At 42.2% G+C, this 20,307-nt stretch overlaps 1 protein-coding gene across 1 annotated transcript in view; it reads right to left on the bottom strand.

Moving 5' to 3' along the window:
• The window catches only part of LOC105703232 (collagen alpha-5(IV) chain), a 35,952-nt gene extending 15,726 nt beyond the window's left edge, over positions 1–20,226 (bottom strand). Inside the window, exons 1-2 of the mRNA XM_012431465.2 lie at positions 19,936–20,226; positions 5,634–5,819 (exon numbers count right to left, since the gene is read on the bottom strand). Coding sequence (XP_012286888.1) covers positions 5,634–5,819; positions 19,936–20,043 — 294 coding nt within the window. The 5' untranslated portion in view covers positions 20,044–20,226. The remainder of the gene's footprint in view (positions 1–5,633; positions 5,820–19,935) is intronic.
• Between the last annotated feature and the right edge of the window lie 81 nt (positions 20,227–20,307).

Below are 20,307 nucleotides of genomic sequence, written 5' to 3'. Positions count from 1 at the left end.
TCCCTTTTCTCGTTCCGTCATATAGTTTTCGAGTAGATTCTGGTCCCCTTCCCATTGGCCATTGTGTTTTTCCTTTGACAATTGTTCTTCATTTTTCATTCCTACCTACTTATCGGTACAAGTTCTTAACTGTTCAATGTTCGTTTTAACGTTGTTTCGTAATGTAGGCTATTATTTGATAAGAGGTGTTAATTGTTAAACATGCCTGTTTCCCCTTTTCTTTTCCTCTTCCATTGTGTTTTTTCTTTTGTTTCTTCAACATTTTCTTGGCATCGTTAATCTTCACGTTTGCTTTTTCCATGGTGGGATTATTTTATTATTATTCATGGAACTTTATTAACGAGGGAGGGTAGAAGTCCGAACTCCTGGCAAGTCCGTTTTACACATTTCATTACATAAGTAGGTAACTGCTGATGTACCGAGCTAGTTGTCAATGGGAAGTCCCTTATCGATATCGCGCTTCCCTCCTCTCTTCCCATGACGCTTCTCTGTTAATTATTTCTTCCGCTATCCACAAAGCTCGGGTACTTTTCCTCAACGTTTTAAAAATTCTCTCTAAGTAAGAATGAACAACAATCTTATCGGTTAAGCTAATTGTTAATTGTTTTATTAGAAGTATTTCACGGTTCATATAGTGAATCAGTTAATGCCTCGGTATTGATTTAAGTACTCGGTTACATACCTTCATCATTTGATTAATAATATATTTTTTATAACGTGATAATAACGTGGTAATGTATTCGTATATATTGGGTTGGCCAAAAAGTTCTGCTACATTCACTGAAATTGTAATTCAATAAATATAAATAAATTTCAAAATTGTGTCGTTAACGTCGCAAGACTTTTTATCCAACTGAATATATATCATTTATGCAATGATTATTAGGAATCGCAATGCATTCCTTTCAAAAATTGTCAAAAAAGTGTAGACAAAAGCGTACATCAGATATAAATAAGACTCTTGTTTATTTCCTATTATTGATCATTTTCTGCAATAAATTTACAAAATACAAGAGAGTGAAAAAGAAATATATTATCTTTCGGATTTCTAATTAAGTTTTCAAAAAGTACTGATTTTGAGGTATGAAACGGTTCGACTTTTTTCATGCACTGTCATTATCTTCGATGATTATTTGGTGTCTCGTATGTGTCGGACGATTTATGCTTCAAAGTTGATTCAGAAGGAGCACCGGAAGCGGCTCGCCTACTCTTCCGCAGACCGATAGGCAATACAAAGAAAACTAGATGATCCTCAATGAATGAATGTCGTAGTACCGAGTGACCTCACATTTCGTCCTGATTCGATGTCGCGTCGTGATGATAACGGTCTCGTTACTACGTGGCAATTATTATTTAGCGTCAATAAAGAAAGAATGGATTCCCGGCCCGCCGCTTATTAATGAGTTCTTCAAATTATTGCGATACTCCTATCCCCAATTTAAAATTCTCCCGATAGTAACGAAAAGAAATACGTGCGAACTTTGTGTTGAAATGTACTTTTGTCAGTTACCACATACCGATTTGAGGTATCTCCGACTTTTTTTTTTTTCGTCAGCAACATCACATATTCATCCTACAATTTATATTATGGATGCATAATGACGTTGCAAGATAAAATTCAGAAGGGATGTTGCAAAAATAAGCTCTTCGAGAATCGACATTAACTTATTCTTCTCGACGTTAATTTTACAATCGGATGACTTGAGTGATACTTTTCGTCCCTTTCAAGGATGCTATATTGCATCCGGTAACCTATTGGAGTAGAATCGCTCCGGAGCGAATTCTCTTTGAGCATAAATCTCTACGCGTACTCGTGTGAGCGAAAGAGCGTAGTTCCTCTTGGTCGGCGTGGCGGAAGTGCACTTCACCCCCGCACAGGGTGATACAGCGCCATCCTCCTTATCGGCACGGCAGCCTCCTTATCACGCGTCAGACTCGTCACGTTGAACCGTTACAAATTGAGAGCATCTGCATCTTCTGTAGTGCGTGGCACTGCGAACCGGATGTCCAACCGGATGATAGCCGTGGAATCGTGAAAATTACGCGTGGCCCGGAATGGGATCAGAGAATAAAAAAAATAACAATATTCCATCTCCTTTTTTATTCCACGAGGCGCGCGAAATAGCACGTTATCGCGTGCACCCTGGACCCGATAAGGTGCTGAAAGAATTAAATCGTAGTCGTCCACTCTCTCAACGATTTTAGAAAAATCTCATCGAGTTAATTCGAGTTTAAGTGTTTGTTCCTATTGTTCGCCCTTATTTTTCAAGACTTTCCTGCTCTTCTTGGCGTTCTTAGAAGATGGCGTGCCATGCTCTTGAATTTTACGTGCTCGCTTAAAAATCACAAGGAAAGTCAATTTACGATTTCTTCCCTGAAATTTGCCGTTCGTTGTTGGCTTTTTCAAGATGGTGCTTTATTGCAGTACCTCGATTATTTCTTTATCGACGGTTGCGAGTGGATGGCCTACTTCGACGAATCAAAACAATGGGGACTTTTCTTCGAGGTTGTTGAACGTTCAGAACTGCGGTTACGTTTCGTTACATTTGGCACGGGTCGAGAGTTCGGTCCTAGTCCTTTCTTTAGAGGGCAATTTTCCGCGTTTTAATGTCGCGCCCCATTATGCCGACTTGCATACAGGCGAGGTGACTCTTATTTCAAAAATAGCGGACCGTGATTACGCACAACATGGCGTGGCTTAATTCGGCAGCTTGGAATCGGATCGACGACCAGGCGTTCGCACAATGGTTCACTGTTTCCCCGTTTCGATCTTTGCTTTTCGTCAACAAACCAAGCCGGTCTTATAAATTCTCCATAAAACTAATGATCTTTTGAAATAACTTCGCAGTCCTCCTTCCACGCAAGAATTAAACATCTTTTCGATTTCCACGTACTTATTAATGTTACTTTCTAATGCCGTAAATACAACAGCTTAATGAATACGACAACAATAGTATTACAGGTTGCCTGCACACCGTAATAATAATACGTGTCTATATTACCTGTTTATTTATATTTTCTTTAATAACCGCGGATACCCTCATTTAATAAAAGGTCTTTCAAGTGAATTATTCTCGATTCGGTTAAAAGTGAGGTTATGGTATTTAATGGTGCCGTCCATTTTAAACGCGAGGAAAGTTAAGAGGCGTGACAAGATTTCAGAATTTGTATACGTTCGATTCCTGGATTCTGCAAATAAATCGGGGGTAAGGATCTAGGTGGCGTAGATCCGTATCTAGAGCAATGATTGTTGCCGCAGCGACATCATTGTCGGCACGTGGGCTTTCCGGGCAATTGTTACTCCAGATAGGGATCAATGCCAAACGGCGTAGATATGATAATTTATCATTACCGCCCACGAGGAATTGCCGGGGCCGAAAGCGCAGAATTGTGTCGTGCCCCAGTGTGCTTCCTACGATAATTTCAAAGCTCTTGCACAAGCGCGGCTCGAGAAAGAGAAGTGACGTCACCTGAGGATCCACCATGATGGCCGGCGGTGGCCATAAACTCGTTCGGCCCGACGCGAACCGATGAGCGTTAATTGCGGGGTCGCCAACACCATAACCGGACATTTGCATATCGCGTCAATTTTCCTGGTCTCGGCACTTTTCGAATGAGCTTCCTTATTCCATGCGAATTTGCTTAGGAACGGCAAAGATCATTTTTCTCACTGTCTACGTAATTGTAATAATTAATTTTCTACTAAATTATAGCTCGCCGATAACTTGTCCCGTTACTTTGCCGTTTAATAATGGCACAGTTATTAAACGGTATTAATATAAATGCAATCGGTTATTTATCCAGATTTAGTGAATTTTGCAAGGCTCTTCCCTTGCCAAGAAATTCAAGCGTATGATGAACTTTTAGTTGTAGATTATAAATGAAAAAATGGAAAATTGCAAATGCATTTTTTTTAAGAACTCCGCGTCGAATTCCTGCTGAAAGTTTAGGGTAATCGGTGGCGTTGAAAAAATGACGTCATTTGGGCTGGAAATCACGCATGGCGTGGTCAAAAGTGGTCGTAAACCAGTTCGGGACGAAGTAGGGCCGATGAACACTAATTGAGGGGGCAAAACCTCCATAACCGGCGATTTGCATGCGACGCTAATTTACGCATATGCGAAACATTTTAGTGCGTTCGTGCGTACATTGCCGCTGCACTTTCGAGCCAGACCTCCCATTGACATGTAACAATACGTTAGATACACATGGTCTCTCCTTTTTGTTAAACTTCTTTTGTCATCTACAGTTATTCATTTTAATTTTTTCCTTTTTATTTCCCTTATCAAATTTGTTTAATTAGATTGAACCGCCAGAAGGCAGCGCTTAGTCTGTCTTTTGCATAAACTTTTACCGTGTTTTTGGAGATTGAATGAGAGGATTGCAATTCAAGTTTTCGGCGACTTTTACGTTAAACTTTGGGATCCGATTTATACGCATAAATTCAATATCAAGGAACATTTGCCCCTTAGGGCAAATGCAACCCGGGTAATCAGGTCTTTCTCACTTTCTGAGAACGAAGGCGTATGAATATTGTCGCACGACATGTATGATGTCATGACAGTTTCTATGTAACTGCGGTAATTTTAACGATATTCTCAGATGTAGCCGTCATTGTTCCTACGAGACGCGACGGTCTTAACGGGACATGAACAGTGGAATGAAATTACGTCAAAGAGTGTAAGCTGCATATGATGCATATTTAATGTGGTCATAAAAATGTGTGAATCGTAAATCATAAGAATTTTGCAAGTATACAAATGAATTTACTGAGATCTTTCATGCTGATGACCAATCACACTTTTTACTATAGTATTCAGGTTTAACGTTACTACCCTTCCGTTCTCTTATATTTTTTTATTTTTCTCCATTGTTACGGCCCCGCATATAAATTTACCGTTGGTACAGTTACTTGCACTGCCGACATAATTGCATCTCGTGTCAGACATCGCCGGTGCGGTGAATAAATTTCGTCAAGATGCCATTTTATTCCTCGTTTAAATATACCGATTTATTTTTAAATTCCGAACAATAATCTATTATCCGCCTATTAAAGTCTGCATTTTATTTACGCGGCATGAGATGGCGGAGTAAAAAATTACACCCTTCCGACATGGGTGATATCGGTAAAGTTCATCGAAATAAACGGAAGAAACATGAACCGAGTGCAAGTGCTGATGAATGATTTCGGAACGCAGCCTGGGAACGTCTTAGGTTGGCTGCGTTTGGCATCATCGTTAAGGGGCATGACATAATACGAAAGTCTCTCAGATTCTACAAAAAAGCATCATTCCGTCGGCAGCGCCTTGAGAAACAGCTGAGCTTTCAGACTTGCTTGTACTGTCAATACTGACGTCAGCGTTTATGTAAGTTTTGTCCGAATCATCGCTTCATCTCTGTTTGCCCGTTTTCGTCAACACAGATTTTGGAAGCCGGTTCCTTTTTCACTTCCCATTATCATATTAATTTTTTCAATCTTTCCTATATTACAAAATGAGTATTTTGTTTTCCCTCGCTCGATTTTCAAGGTTCCTCTGGATGAGAAAAGGGAAATCTGAGATCTGTGTTTGAAAAAGGCTGCCAATAAAAAAGGGATATAGTCGATTGAATTTCTTTGAAATTGTTATAGTTACCCGATAACCCTTCTCTCCAGTTCCTCCATGCTCTCCTCCAGCTCCTTTCTCTCCTTTGGGACCCGGGGGTCCATCGGGTCCGATTTCTCCAGGAGGTCCCTCGGGACCTTGAGGTCCCGTGATTCCGAGGATCCCCTGGGCGCCCTTTATTCCCTTGCAGTCGCATTTGTAGGAATCTCTGCAGGCCTGAAATTAAACAAAATGGCCTACTATTAACATTTCTAAAATCCTTCTTCAAACGATAATTAACCATTAGCGCAAATCAAGCTCAATACTACGAACTAAATAAAAAAACAATTAATCTTGGAAGTAAAATGTCTTTTGAAAATCCAATATGTCGACGATTTCAATCCGAGTACCTCGATATATCTCATGTTTAAAAAAGAAACATGAATACAGTAAAAGTGTTCAATTTTACCCGGTACTCAGGATTTCATGTCCGACGAAAGAGGGAACATGTTTGTGTGTCGGAGAAAGAAAGGAAGAGAAATCTTTCTTCCTCGTCGCCATCGTTGAATACACTCTGTCTGCCCCTTCTCTTTAACGTTGCCCTTCCTGCACATCTTTTAATAATACTTCGCGCCATCACTCCAAATACGTGGGGTGGGTATCCTTTTACACGATTCTTTTATTACGATGATGTAACTGTCTGCCCAAGGCCTGCAGACACGACTGACATAATTCCGCAGATTACCTCGATTTACGGCGTGAAATCGGATCCACCATTTCTCTAAACTCAATTAAACCATGTACTAATTGATTATACACTTTCCTACCATAAAGCACTGACATTGTAATAAAAATGTAATGGGCGTAATATGCTCAGCCCGGAAAGTCCATTAAAATTAATTATAGCCACGTTTAATAGTTTTTAAGAAGAATTATATCTGCTGTCGTGCAAGTCTCGTATGCAGCCACGACTGCAATACAATCCATCACGTTGAAGCAAAAATTTCATTGTAAAATTTCTGTACACGAGGCATCAGGCCAAGTCAATAGCACGAAATCGTGACCGTCCCGATACTTGGAAAGTACAAATACTAATACACGTACGAGTAAGGTATAGAAAATGGGCTTCCGGTATTTGGGTGTATTCGGTAGCTGGATTTTTCTGAACTTCCCCTTGTGAGTACAGTACGCGGTACAGGTATACTCGGAATATCGTGTTACACCCCTGGTACTCTAGGTATTGTTCTTCGAGGTAAATAAAACTGCGATGTCGGCAATTTTGTAAAGCGGTAAAAAATCTCGGCGACCTTGGCGAACTTTTTTTCTAACTAGAAATGTATACAACCGAGAACAAGTATTGTCAGAAAAAAAAAAGAATTAAATTTCGAGAGGTATTAACAATCATACAAATTAAAGGATAAATTCACACTATCGGAAATTATGCGGAATGTTAAATTAATATTTTGTTAGTGGGAACGTTAATGCACATTGAATGCTTACATTTCACATTGGGAATGACATCAATCTAAATAATTAGACATGTTTAACATGGTACTCAGTCACCCTCTCTTGTATAAGATGTCTTGAGATATTGAAAGAAAATTGAAAAAAAAGTCAATCTTTTCACGTTTGTGCAATAGAAATAAAAATTCGAGGCGATAACTCGCGTGAATTTACGCGAACGCCAGAAGTCGAAATTTGAGTTAGTAGTCGTTTTTATTAATGCTTTGATCTTCGGGTTTGAACAGCGAAGACAGAGCAGCGTCTATTTTCAGACAGCGTGGGATCATCGCCCGAAGTCTGTGAAATTGCCGAGTCGATGTTGCCCCGTGAGCCTCGGAAAGCAGATCGTTAATTCACGTAATTCGAGACCAACGAAGATGGGTTACTTTCAGGAATCGCTGTTTAAATAGAAAAAGAGATTCATCGCTTACAATTTTGCCTTCCTTCATTTCGGATTTCCCGGCCGGAGAAAGCGCTCGAAATGATTACCGCGTGCCTACGCTTTGCGGAAACGTACGACAAAGTGTAATACAGGAGAGAGTGAAGTGGCGCGTGAAGTTTCGTGGGTGGAGTACGGATTTGACTTTACGCGCAGATGTATTTCTAATCCGAATGTTTAGGTACCACTTTCCGAGGTTTTTGAACCCATGGCCGGGCGTTTATACGACTCTCTACGTGGTGGCTGGACTGAATCACCGCCTGGGATGTTTCCCCCTTCCGGTATATTTTTCCACGGACATTTCTTTTCCGATAGTTAATAAGTTTATCGAAGGATCATTTTTTTCACTTTTTCTCGATCACTTGCTCTCCAACTTGGAGAGCGAAATCTCCGAGTACGATGTTATCCTCCCATCGATTTCTTATAACTCGTGCAGTTGGTTCGTACTGTTTATTTCACTTTTTTGTTCTCCTCGAATTACTTACAACGTTTTATCAATGTAATTTCCGTGGGACTCCGGAGTGGAAAAACTTTTCAGGCCATATATCTAACTGCATAATCGAAGTTGTCGCAATTTTTATAGGACCATTGGATCTCAATACTCTGATTATTTAATTTCTAATATTGAAAATATATGTCGTTACCGTGTATGCGATTTTTATAATTGTGAAATGTCGTCGCACGTGGCTTTCTCTCGCCTCGTTCTGTTTCAACTCTCCTTGGCTTGTTTCCTGTCTTTTTTTTTGTACATTCATACGTGTTAAAGGTTTTAGTCACACCGCATAATTTCACCTATGTTGCCGGCAGGTAATCAGCGTGTCGGCGAGAGGGAATAAACAATTGTTTAGCGTTTTAAAGAAGTTTTATGGTTTCGAGACGATGGCTCGGCTATCGCTGCCCGGTCGCCATATTCTCCTTATCGCACTTCCATTATGGTCTCGGAGGTGCAAAGATCGGGCAATGGCGTTCTTAAGAGTCTGATGAACTATACGTCGCCTTATGGCACCTGAGGACATTGACGTAGCCTTCGGATCGAGATAATTCCCGCAAAAGTCAATGCAAACTACCACAGTAAAAATGAAATTATCTCCACACAATGTATCCAGGAATTCCCCATCGAAATACAACACAGATTATCAAAAATTTCACCCTGTTTCAAATATATTCGTCTTGGCAAAAATGATGGGTAATGTATTGCGATGATAGGTCGAGGTGTGCGTGTTCACGCAATAACTAATATCATAATTAAATATAATGGTTCCTAATGAGACTTAAGAAATACAGAAAGTCATTATTTCTCTAAGGCTACATCTTTTCGCGAATTTTTCTTCTGCTTTATCGGAATTTCCCATGTTTAATGCATGGAGACCGGGGAAGTAGAAAAATCGGTACCACCCGGAGTGCGAAATAATGGGTGGAAATCCGTTAATAAGTCGGGTTTTTTCGGAGAACTTCAATGCAGTTTGAAAGGCGCGACTTCACCAGGAGCCGTCGGGGTGGAACGGAGGAGGATGCTCCTCAGGATCTGCATAATGTGCAGTAATATTAAGCGTCCTCGACCGGATGACGCTGGCCGAGCGAAATTGTGGGCAGACCGTAGGAAGGTACTCTAATGCCCTCCACTCTTTTCTCCTCGGTATAAGGTAAGACGAGACGATAGTACGCGGTAGTGTGGCACTCGGTATATACGCCAGTAATATCACGAATTTCGAGCGCAGCGGAATTTCGGTCATTCCTGCGTCTCTCCAAAGGCATCTCTCTGAATGGCTATTTCAACTTTTAAACGGAAAAGAGATTCCCCCGCATTCCGATGAAATTCATTGCGTTCAAAATACGGACATATCTCCCTCAACTCATATTCCATAAACATTTCGATATTAAACAATCTGTAATTACAGGCGAAAGCCACGTTTGTTTCAAACCCCCTATCTGCACACGTCATGCCACGTATAACCTTCCCTTTAATCCAAATGTTTGCAATATTGTACGTGAACTAGCGATCAAAAAAGTGATATCGTCGTTTCGATCGATTCTGACCGTAAAAATTTTCATTTCGAAAAAGGCGATCTACGTATCGATCTTTATTTATGTGGCTCCATTCCCACGGAGCTATTTAAACGATTTTGCGGCTGATTGTCAATGATGTCACTAACTAGGCGTATTGGCGATGGAAGCAATAAATTTGCGGCAGGTACGCATCGAAGGTCGGTACCGGATCGCTCCTTGGGGATTCGCCTACGCGATTCGCGGATCGTCCTCGTTTGTATATCATACATGATCCCGTATGTGATCCCGCGCAAAGGTATGTATGTACCTCGCTCGGATGCTGAGCAAGACCGCGAGATCTCGATCTTCTGTTTGCGGTTCCCATTCTCTGATGCAAACCCGGAGGCCAAGGGGATGGTACCGGAAGTGGAATGTTTACACCAACATAGGCGCATTACCATCGCTTCGAGTCACGATTTCGTAATTCCGCCTGCGAGCACGGGTCCGATATCATCTACAAAGATACAGCGAAAATAGAGCGACAAGTCAACATGTCCGCAGCAGCGTCCACCGTTTTTTATCCCTATTTTTTGTTTAGGCCAAAAAGAGTCGTTACTCTTGCCCTTTGGGTCGACCCATGGAATTCTACTGCTCTACATATCGCGTCAATAAATTCACGCAAAAAGTCCCAGCGATAGTGTCTGCCCTGAAATATCCGAAACATGTATAGATCGGCACGCCCGGCTCACCTTGAAATTGCGATGCTTGTGTCGAGATGCTATCTGAGGTTGCTATTTGTTAAAATGAAACCCGACTGAAATTGCGGAACGATTTGCGCGAGGCCTAGATGTCGTCGAATTTACATGACATCGCGGTGATGCAGTGATAAGAGTATCGACGATGGTCGGGTTGATCTTTCCGGGAAATGATTTAATGAGTTAATTACGGAAAAATGTCAGCGTTTCCCGAGGGGGAACGTGCGGGAGATGTTTAGATTTCGAGATAGATTTATGATATACGGCGGTAATTTTACCGTCGATAAATCGAACGGAAAAGAGAATTTAATCCCCAACAAATATCAACCTACCGTTTCAATGATTTAAAATGCCGCGAAATGTCTCGTCATTCGTCCCAGAACTTTTATTTATATAAGATTTTAGTTAATATGCAAATTTGAACAAGTAATAAGAACGGGCGGCAAGTTAGGCCCTGATACCTGTGAACGGTAAAGCTTGGGAAACGTTTTCAGACATTCGAAGAGTTATCACCTAGCAAGTTCTCGTATATCGTATATGAGAAAATATATTTTCTGACTTCGTACAATGGGAACCCATTATAATCGATCGCTTGTCGATCCAATCCTAATCGATCAAGCTAGTTCCTTATGGGTTGATGCCGAGTCTAACTTCGGTTCACGACTCGACTATAAGCTTTAGTTAAGCCTATGCTCCTGCTACTCCTGCATACGTATGTAGCATATGTATGCATATACGTGGCACATATATACTCAGGATATGTACATACACGTAGCTTTGGCTGGAAGCAGGAAATAAACTACGAGACCACAAAGGTACGAGTGTATGGCGTTGGGTCGCGTAGTTCGCGCTAACTCCACCTGGCAATTTATTTCTAATTTTACAACGACTCTTGACTGCGTTTCACGGACGAGAATGCTCGTACATAGAGCGCACGTAAGCATGTCAAGCAACCTGTGCGTTTAAATCTGCGAATATGGATGGTCTCGGACTTTATACCTTTCTACCAGGAAAGATAATCTTTTTGCTATTCTACTTCTATGAAAAGGGATCGACACCTTTCCTGCAATTTGTTTCTAATTTTATAGCGACCCTTGTCTGCGTCGGATTTTCGAAATATAGTATTGTTATGCAAAGTGCAAGCGTAGGTACGTCCAGCGATTTGCGCATTGAAATCATCGGATAAAGTTGGTCTTGGAAATTCCGAAAAGAATTTATAACTCGACCTGTCTCTATCGAAGTGAATTTACATATAAAGTTTAGAATAGTTTATCGAAATGTTGGCAGTGCAAGCCTGCGTATATGGAGACTTCTGTGGGTATGGAGCATTTTCAATGATGCGAATTTATAAAAAAATCGTCGCGACATAGAGATAAAGAGGAATCTTATCATCGGTTTTAATAGTCAGGAAGTACTTTTGAATTCTTTGAACCGGGTTTACTATTTCCTTGACCTAAGTCTGAAACCAGAGTTTTCCTAGTGTCGCAATATGGCGGGGAAAAAAAGACACGCAGATCCGGCGGAATGCCAGTGTCGTCAAATCTAACCTCTTGAACTCGCGCGCCTCTTCTCGCCGATAATGTTATATCGAGGTTAGAGTTTCGTAAGCGATTACGTCTACCCTTAAGCGTGTCCCACATCGACGCGAGCGAGCGCCAGTTATATTTCTTGCGATGTTTTCGCCCCGAAAAGCCGAAATTAGTGATCAGCTCGGACCACTGTCGGTTCCTGCCATCGCGTTGGGCATTTGTATATCTCCTTCTCTTGATAAATGAAACAGGACGCGAAGATACTAGCAAAAAATATTCCGAGGTGGACAGCGATTACGTTTATCGCGCCACATTAAAGAACGTCGCCGCTGATTCGCTTTGTCTGCTGGCGCCAATACATTCCCTCGTAATTTCTTTTTCAGAGACGCGATCAGTGACAGATTTCTGTCCTAATTCGATTTTGCCACTGTCTTCTATGTTTTCAATCTATCATTCCCTTCTAGATAACGATAACTAATGAAACATTTAATAAAAACATTTCGAGGTGAAGAGGAGAGGTCTAACTATGCGCGCCATACCGAGAAAACAGTCGCGCGACAATTTCCGGGAATCGCGATATGTTTCTATCGAAATGAGTCGGCTGATAAACTTTATACGGTTCAATAAAATTTCAGTTCGTGTTGTGTCATATCCCTTTTTGGTATCAGCCGCGACAGTTACATGCTACTGTACTCTGTTAATATACATAGAAACGATAAGATGCTTCCGAAAAGTCGTTTCAGTGCTACGATTCCATTTTAATCTTTTGTTTCTCCTACCGCGATGTGACCTATTTTCAAATCGAATATTCCTGTGTTATCTTTTGATGCAATACGCTACGTCGTAAATATCGAATCGACGTTCACATACATTTTATAAACGCGGATACGTTTTCTTTCCTTAACCCTAAACGACGTTTGTCATGGGAGCGTTCTCGTCGGTTAGGTTTTTCGTTTTCATTTTGTGCGGGACTTTGTCTTGCAGTATGAAAAAAGCGGTCTATATTTTCCTCGAGTTCCCCAGAACTGGGAACGAGATCAAACGCAGTAATGGGTTATCGGTACACGCGGTCATAAACATACTGGCCGTTCTACCGTCCGGTAGGCGGCCATCTTATCGATGCATGTCAAGCCGAGCTGCTTTCATTCACACTCGTAATAATTTTAAAGGATGATGTCACGTTAACGAGACGACGAGAGACGACCCTGACGCTTAGGAAGCTCCTTCGATAATGGTCACGCGACTCTATAAATTGCACATAGTTAAACGCGATATTACAGTGCGACCGCTCAATGAGCGCACCGCACTTACGCGGTGCACGTGAACGCATGGTTCAAACACAAAGTAGGAAGTCGAATTACACCATTACACCTACAGAAACGAGCGAATCCGTTCCCCGATTTTGACTTTTTGTCTTAACCTAACCGCCTTAACCTAAATATTGAACATAATAACTTCATAATTCTATTTCCTCAGAACACGAAAATATTTTTCGGCATGTCTTCGTTGCATGATCGCTATGCCTCTCTTGTTAGGAATTCATTTCAAATATTCCGAATCTCTGAAAAGCCAGTATTACAAAATCATAAACTCCTCTCTACCATCAATCGGTGTTATTGTAAGGAAATGTTAAAGATCCCTTTTAATCCAAACCCACTTATCTCAAGGCACAATTTCCGGATAAACAATCGACTCTCCGTCTTCGGGCGTTCTCTCTTTGTGCTTTCTCCGGGAAACCTAGCTTTCGGCCGAAGCAGCTCCGTGAAGTCGATCTCCCCGAAAAAGCACGCGCTTCGGCTAAGAATAGCCAAGAATAGCCGAGATATATATCACAGGAGGGGCAAGAGGGATGCGCGGAAGAGCGCATCTTACAATTTGGTCACGAGGGAATCGCGTGGTGAACGATGGCATCGACGGGGCTGGGAAGTCGAGATCTATTTCCGAGGTCCGCCGGAACGGAAAAGCTGCTTTTGGTAGCGCGTCCCTCGCATCTCGCCTGGTCCGGTCCGGCGCGTTGAAGTCTCCGGGTGGGCGGCCACGTGGGCGACTTCGATGCCCGATCGCGGCCACCCGGCCCGCCGTACAAAGGAAGAGCTCTTCGCCATTTTTTCTCGACCTTTTTGCCCCGCGACATTGCCGATTCGCCGGCGACGAGTCAGTTAACCAGGTACAAAGGACCGTTTCATTGAAATCTCCAGGAACTTTTCCCTTGTCCACATCGGCTCGATATATGCGAGACATTAACAAGAAGACCAATTACTCGCGAGGTGAACTTATCGTGACAGCGGGGAAATTTTCTTTTGTTGTTAAACATCAAAGTGATAAACAGGGCGATGTATGTACACCGAGTGAAAAATATCACGTTCTAGAAAAATAAAGAAGATTCTTGGGTCAAACAGACTTTTACTTGTCATGTGGTTAATGAGACTTGATATGTCAATTTATGCGAGTTAATATGACGTTATAATAATTTTAATTACATTTACTTGTATCGAATGATCTTAGATTATTCGTACACGTTTCCAATCGGGTTTGGTAAAATCGGTTGCAGTCGAAGCGACTCGATAATTAATTTAAGCAATACGCATGTGCGTGCAGTACTCTTTATGGAATCAAGAGAACGTTCAGTTATTTTTTTCCGTCCAATGAGTGCAGAGTGATTTATCGAGAGCTTTTCTCCGCTGGCAACGCTTCGCAACGGGTGTACGATTACAGTTGCGTATATCAATGACACAGCCCCGGAAAAAATGGCTCGATAACCGTGGATGATCTGTTCGTTATGTCATCTCGTTAATCGAGGCGCCATTAACGGTGATAGTAACTGCATCCAGATTATGCTACTCCTTTAGCGTCCTGTAAAGAGCTCTTTATCGAATGGAGGTGCGAGTATGCATACGTAGACACAATAAGATAAAATGTCGCTTACTTATTGAAATAAAACAACTCGTTGTCTCGGATAAGCCGTGAAATAAAACTAATTTGATATAGATCAAATAAGTGGCCCGAAAACGGAAGATAAATCCGACGAAACGGCTTAGTTGCATTCAAACGTACAAGTGTAACATGCAGAACTCCGTGTGCATAACCCGAGTATAATACTCCGTAAGTAAACAATGCCTTACAATTTGTAATCATATCTTTCAAAACATTGGACAAGGTTATCCAATTAATTTAACCTGCTAACTAACCCTTTCTTGGAATTTACACCATTTTCCTTGTAATTCCGTATATATACCAATTACCGTTGCATCAATGAATTAATTCCTTCTATTCAGGTACCGATCATTGTTACGTACGTAATGGAATACTAGGCTCGCAATTCCCGCTCATGAAATTGAACGAAGCGGCCAGCTTTGGTAATGGTGGATTCATGGAAGTTCCAGATTAGTCGCAGTCGCTCGCGATCGACACAATTTCTAAATTGGTCGGCCTAACCAGCTGGCAAGTTCTTGAAAGAGTCCGCACGTTCGGCCGGAAAAGAAGTGCGTGTGCGTACTAATGCGTGCACGCACGCGAGGACCGCAGACGGGAATGCAGCTCGATGTGTGGGTGGCCAGACTGCACGCATACTCGCGTGCGAGCACGTGTCCGCTCGTACCGAATTCGCGGGACGAGTTAATGTGGCTTGCGGTGCAAAACGATTTCGGACAAAAATCGCCCTCCACGTATGTATAGGGTGACCCTTGACGACCGCAGCCGGCATTTTCTTCCTTCCGAGAAGCTTTATCGAAAGTGCCGACCGCAACCTCGTTAACCTCCCTAACAAAGTGCACACCAATATTTGTCTTTAGGTTTGAAGTACATGGTAAATGGCAAAAATGCGGAAATTATTCTTGTACCTATACTTTGAATGCTGATATCAATTTTCGGAAATATCGAAAGTAAATTCTTTTATGAAATTATGTAAGAATTGCAATATGCATTCTCATTAATGTTCTTTTAGTTGAGTATGGACACATTAAATTGTATACCGAGTACACTTTACATTATTTGCAAACTAGCTGAAGTTCAAGGGATGCAAGGTCGAGGATTAATTTGCTCTAATTTTAGCCGTTTGTAAAAAGAAGAAAATCCCTGGAATGTTGGTTTAAGTCACTTGCCGTGCTTGGCAGATTCCGGATGATCGATTTCGATCGAAGGGCAATATTTTTACTTTAAATTGCGTTTCTGTGTACTTTTCTGGGCAGACAAGAGCAAGAAAGCTCATGTGTACCTTTTTACGCTTGAGTACGTGTTCGATCACCGAGTATTCTTCGAAGGAGTTAATGCGGTCTGCAGTGCAAGGCGATTTCTTTAAAAAAGAAGAAATGACTACACGTACGGGGTGTCCTGTGAAGCTTGCATAATCGTGAGCAGTCATTCTTGGAAGAAACTTACTGAAATATGCAAATTCAGTTTACATCACGTACCTACATTGACTTTTGAATGATATTTTAACGTTTCGCGAAATATTTACCCTCACCGATTGTTTCTACAATATTTTCAGGTACAGACTAAACCTACTATCCGATTTTTATGTTTAGAATAGAAATTCCTTAAAATAATTATCGCGTAACCATTTACGTATGTAAATGTACACGTATACCCTGAATAAGATTAAAAAATATTCTCTGTTTGCTTTATAATTTCTTTGGCAGTTTTTTTGACCTCTTGACCCCTCGACATCGACAATTCGACGATGAATCAGTTAACCAGGTACAAAGGGCCATTTCATTGAAATCTTTTCAAGCCTCTACTCCACCTTTGCTGAGTCGATGTATTCGCGATATGAACAAGAAGAGTAATTGCTTGGGAGTTGTACCGACCATGGCGCCGAAGAATCTCGTTGCCACGTACGTATGCAAGTTTGTATACACGAAATGAGGTTTGAAAGTATTAGATATTTAATTTATGTTATTTGTAATTCGCCGATACGTTCCGAGTAAATAAATGCAACTAAGTGGCACAGCATTTTTCAAGATCCAGACAATGGTAAAGACTGAGCGCATCGATGCACTTCTATGCCTACGCATCACAATTACACAATAACTGTTTCACGAGTCAGTTCACAAGACTTTTAACAAGCAATAAGATACGTCCGCAATTCGCTATAAACATTTACTCTAAGGAGGTATTTTAAAATAGTCAATGAGAATATATAACAATTTATGGTCCCCCTATCTGTTCTTTTACCTTAAATGACTGAATAACTTTCTGGAAGATTATAAATCAAATTAACGAAAAGATCACCCGTGAAGTGATTAAGCAAATGCATAAATTAATACATAAGTACAGGATATTCACTTTTGACCAGTGCTTCGGCGAAGTACAATGTTAACGCAGTCATGACCCAGAATTAAAGCGAGAGAGCACTTGTACACGAGCGTGAAGAGATAATGATACGATACAGTATTTTCTTCATCCCGCGAAGAGGAGATAGTAATAAAAACGATAAAAAGAGCGAATGTTTATCGGCGAAAAAAGAGATACGACGCCGAATGGGAACGGTCTCTCGAGCGACTTACAATCCTTCATGAGTCACGACCGTACGTCGTCGTAATTTCTTTTGGACGTTGGTCCTGCTACGGTTTAATTAAACCAACCGAATCGGCTTCTCACCCCGATCGTTTATCACGATCGTGCATTTTCGACCACTCGGAGAGATTTTGGCTCCGCGATGGCGAATCTTACACCTGGAGGATTTGGGCCGTTGGCCAACAATATGTCGGTCGGGACCAAAATGGCGGCCAGAAATCGCGCGATGAATCGCCTTCCTTTCATGACCATTTACGTTACATGGAGAGGAGCTTTGCCACGTCATACTCGGGGAAAGATACGTTCATATATGGTCAGAGAGTTTTAAATAAAAGGCCTTGACGCCAAAAGATATTCTTTACGTAATGTGGTACTTAATTTCCGATATAGAATCTATTTCCCTATGTAAAATTGTCTTCATCCCACTCGAGGAATCTATTTTCAAATTTGATGTTTCCTTTTCTTTCATTACGTGTACGTAGATTTCTCTCAGTGGGTCAGGGACGAATTGACATTCGATACGGTCGACAGCTGTCTGTTAATATTTGTTGTGGCTTAAAATAATTTTAAGGCGAGGATCCTTAATTATCGGAGTTGGAAGAGCCGGTGCGGCAAAGGTGACTGCAGTTTGTTTCTAGTTCATTGAGAGTTAGGCTAATTCTTCTCAATGACTCGGAAGTGAACCGATGTATACGAGGTCAAAGGTCTGTTAATATTTCACTACCGGCATTACTCCTGCACATGAGGTCAAGAAACACATAAGGTGAAAGACCTTTCGTCGAAACAGGAGCACTGTCTGTTCATGGGCGGAAAAGGGGTTAGTCTAGAAAAATGCATCTATGCGCAGCTGCGTGCAGCAGATTCATAAAATACATCCCAGGTTTCTGATTTCTTTGCGGCGGTTAAAGCGTTTAGAACTATTTCAGTAAGTCGTTGTCTCCTTTTAACTAAAAAATTCTATCCTATCACTAAATAGAAATCAGTGGAATTTCCCGAAATATGATTCCTTAATCCTACATTTCTAATAATTAATCACTGTTCTTAAAATAAAGTGGCACGAATCTGAAAGTTAACCGATTTTGTAACACGTATGAATTTTTAAAATCGAACGTCGGGCAATAAAATCGAATTGCAGGGGTTCGAGTAAAACTACATAAAATTGATTTCATCGCGAATATCGATACGCGCGGAGAAAATTGCAGGTGCAGCTGCGCATACTTGCACAGACTGCATGTACTCCCAGCATACGTGCTTCGGCACGACATGATACCATATTTTCAGTTACCTCCGTGCCCTACATATTTCCCGATTTATCTTCCAGATACATCTCGGACCCTGCAATCGTTCATCATATCCAATTTCATTTACAGACTTCCGAGCTTTTAATTATTACGAGCCGACCATTCAGAGGCTTGGAAATTAGATACGTGAAGGCGGCGAAAGCAAGAAAATGCATCAACTGCTCCCACTTTGCAGTCTAAACGAACTCATTTCCGGTTTCCCATAGAAATTAAATCTCCAGCTCGTAAACCTACATGTCGGTGAGCATTAGAGTATAAGTTTAACAGATCGTTTTAGCGCTGGTGCCAGTTACCGCTAAAAAGGGAAATAAATTATGAGGGCCGTTACATATGATACAATATTTCTCACATTATAACATATAAAATTGGGCTCGTCGCGGAAGATATCTAAATAAATCGTTAATGATTTTAAGCAAAGGACACGAAGAAATAACAAGAGTAAACAAATTATCCCATGAGTCACTGGACTCATCCCATATTTTACAGCGTTGGCCCTTTTTCAATTAACCTTTCAACGCCTCCAAAAAATATATCTCGATCATAAAGACATATTTGACTGCTAATTGAAGCAGTTACAACGACATCATGATTTTTTCAATAATTCCTTCCTCGTTCGCTAACCTCTATCGGTATCTCGCATCTTTCCTATCGCCTTTAGAATTCACTCGGTGAGCTATTCGGGATAACCCATTCACTGCCAGCTGCGAGATATCTCGTAGTAAGCGTATGTATTAAGATAGCCCCTAAATTATCCTGGCAGGGAAGGGGTTAAGCTTCGTAACTACCCTCGTGAAAGATTTCAAGATTCGTAGAGAACGACTAGAAACGAATTCTTATCGGCACGAGCACCTGTCAGGTGTCTTATCCCAGTGGGGGTACTTTCCGCCAATTGGAACACCCCACACGTACCCCTCCCTAGGCCACCCCCCACCCCTATCCATTCATGCTCCATCGATGTTCCCATTCAAGTTACAATCTCCGAATGAGTATCGAATAGTGACAGCTATCTACACGAAGGGATCAAAAACATCTAAATGAAACAAAAATGAATCCTCAACGGATTAGAAACTTGCGATCACGGGGAACCTCATCGTGGCGCGTCTAGGATCGAATGGAACACTCCATCCCCGATTCTCCCCCGACCCACCCCTAACTCTTCGCTTACGTCCTCTCTCGAAACGCATTTCAACGGACATTACGCGGTAACGAGCCCCGACCGTAGATATTTCCGTAGCGAGCTCTAGTCTCGCAACATCCGAGAACTTTCCCCGAAGAGCGGGCAAGGACTCTTTCTCTCGACGGAAGGAAGCATGCCGATACACTCACCACGGCTTGGACACCCTGTAGATACCCCGGGGCGGCGAGGACGGCGCAGGCGCCGAGGACCCCGAGGAGGGTTGGCAGGCCTGCGGGTCGGCCCCCTTGGCCGGGCATGTCCCTGGGGCCCCGGGTCACCTGGGCGGTAGGCTGGGGCGGTGCGCGCTCGCCTCGGGGGTGGCTCGCGACGGTCGGTGCGGTGGCCGCGCGTACTGGGCCGCTGGGTGGCGCGGCTCGGCTGCCGAGACTTGGAGCCGAGGCGAGGGTCCCACTGTCGGAGTCGCGGGCGCAGTGGCTGGCCGCGACCGGCGGCGGCCCGCTCGCTCGGTCTCGCTCGCTCTCGCGCGCCCCCCCGCGGCCGGGCGCGCGCTCCGTCTCCGT

Source organism: Orussus abietinus, unplaced genomic scaffold, assembly GCF_000612105.2.
Source record: "Orussus abietinus isolate OABI.00-Male unplaced genomic scaffold, Oabi_2.0 scaffold124, whole genome shotgun sequence".
Taxonomy (NCBI): Eukaryota; Metazoa; Arthropoda; class Insecta; order Hymenoptera; family Orussidae; genus Orussus; species Orussus abietinus.
This window is presented reverse-complemented; position numbering and strand designations above follow the sequence as displayed.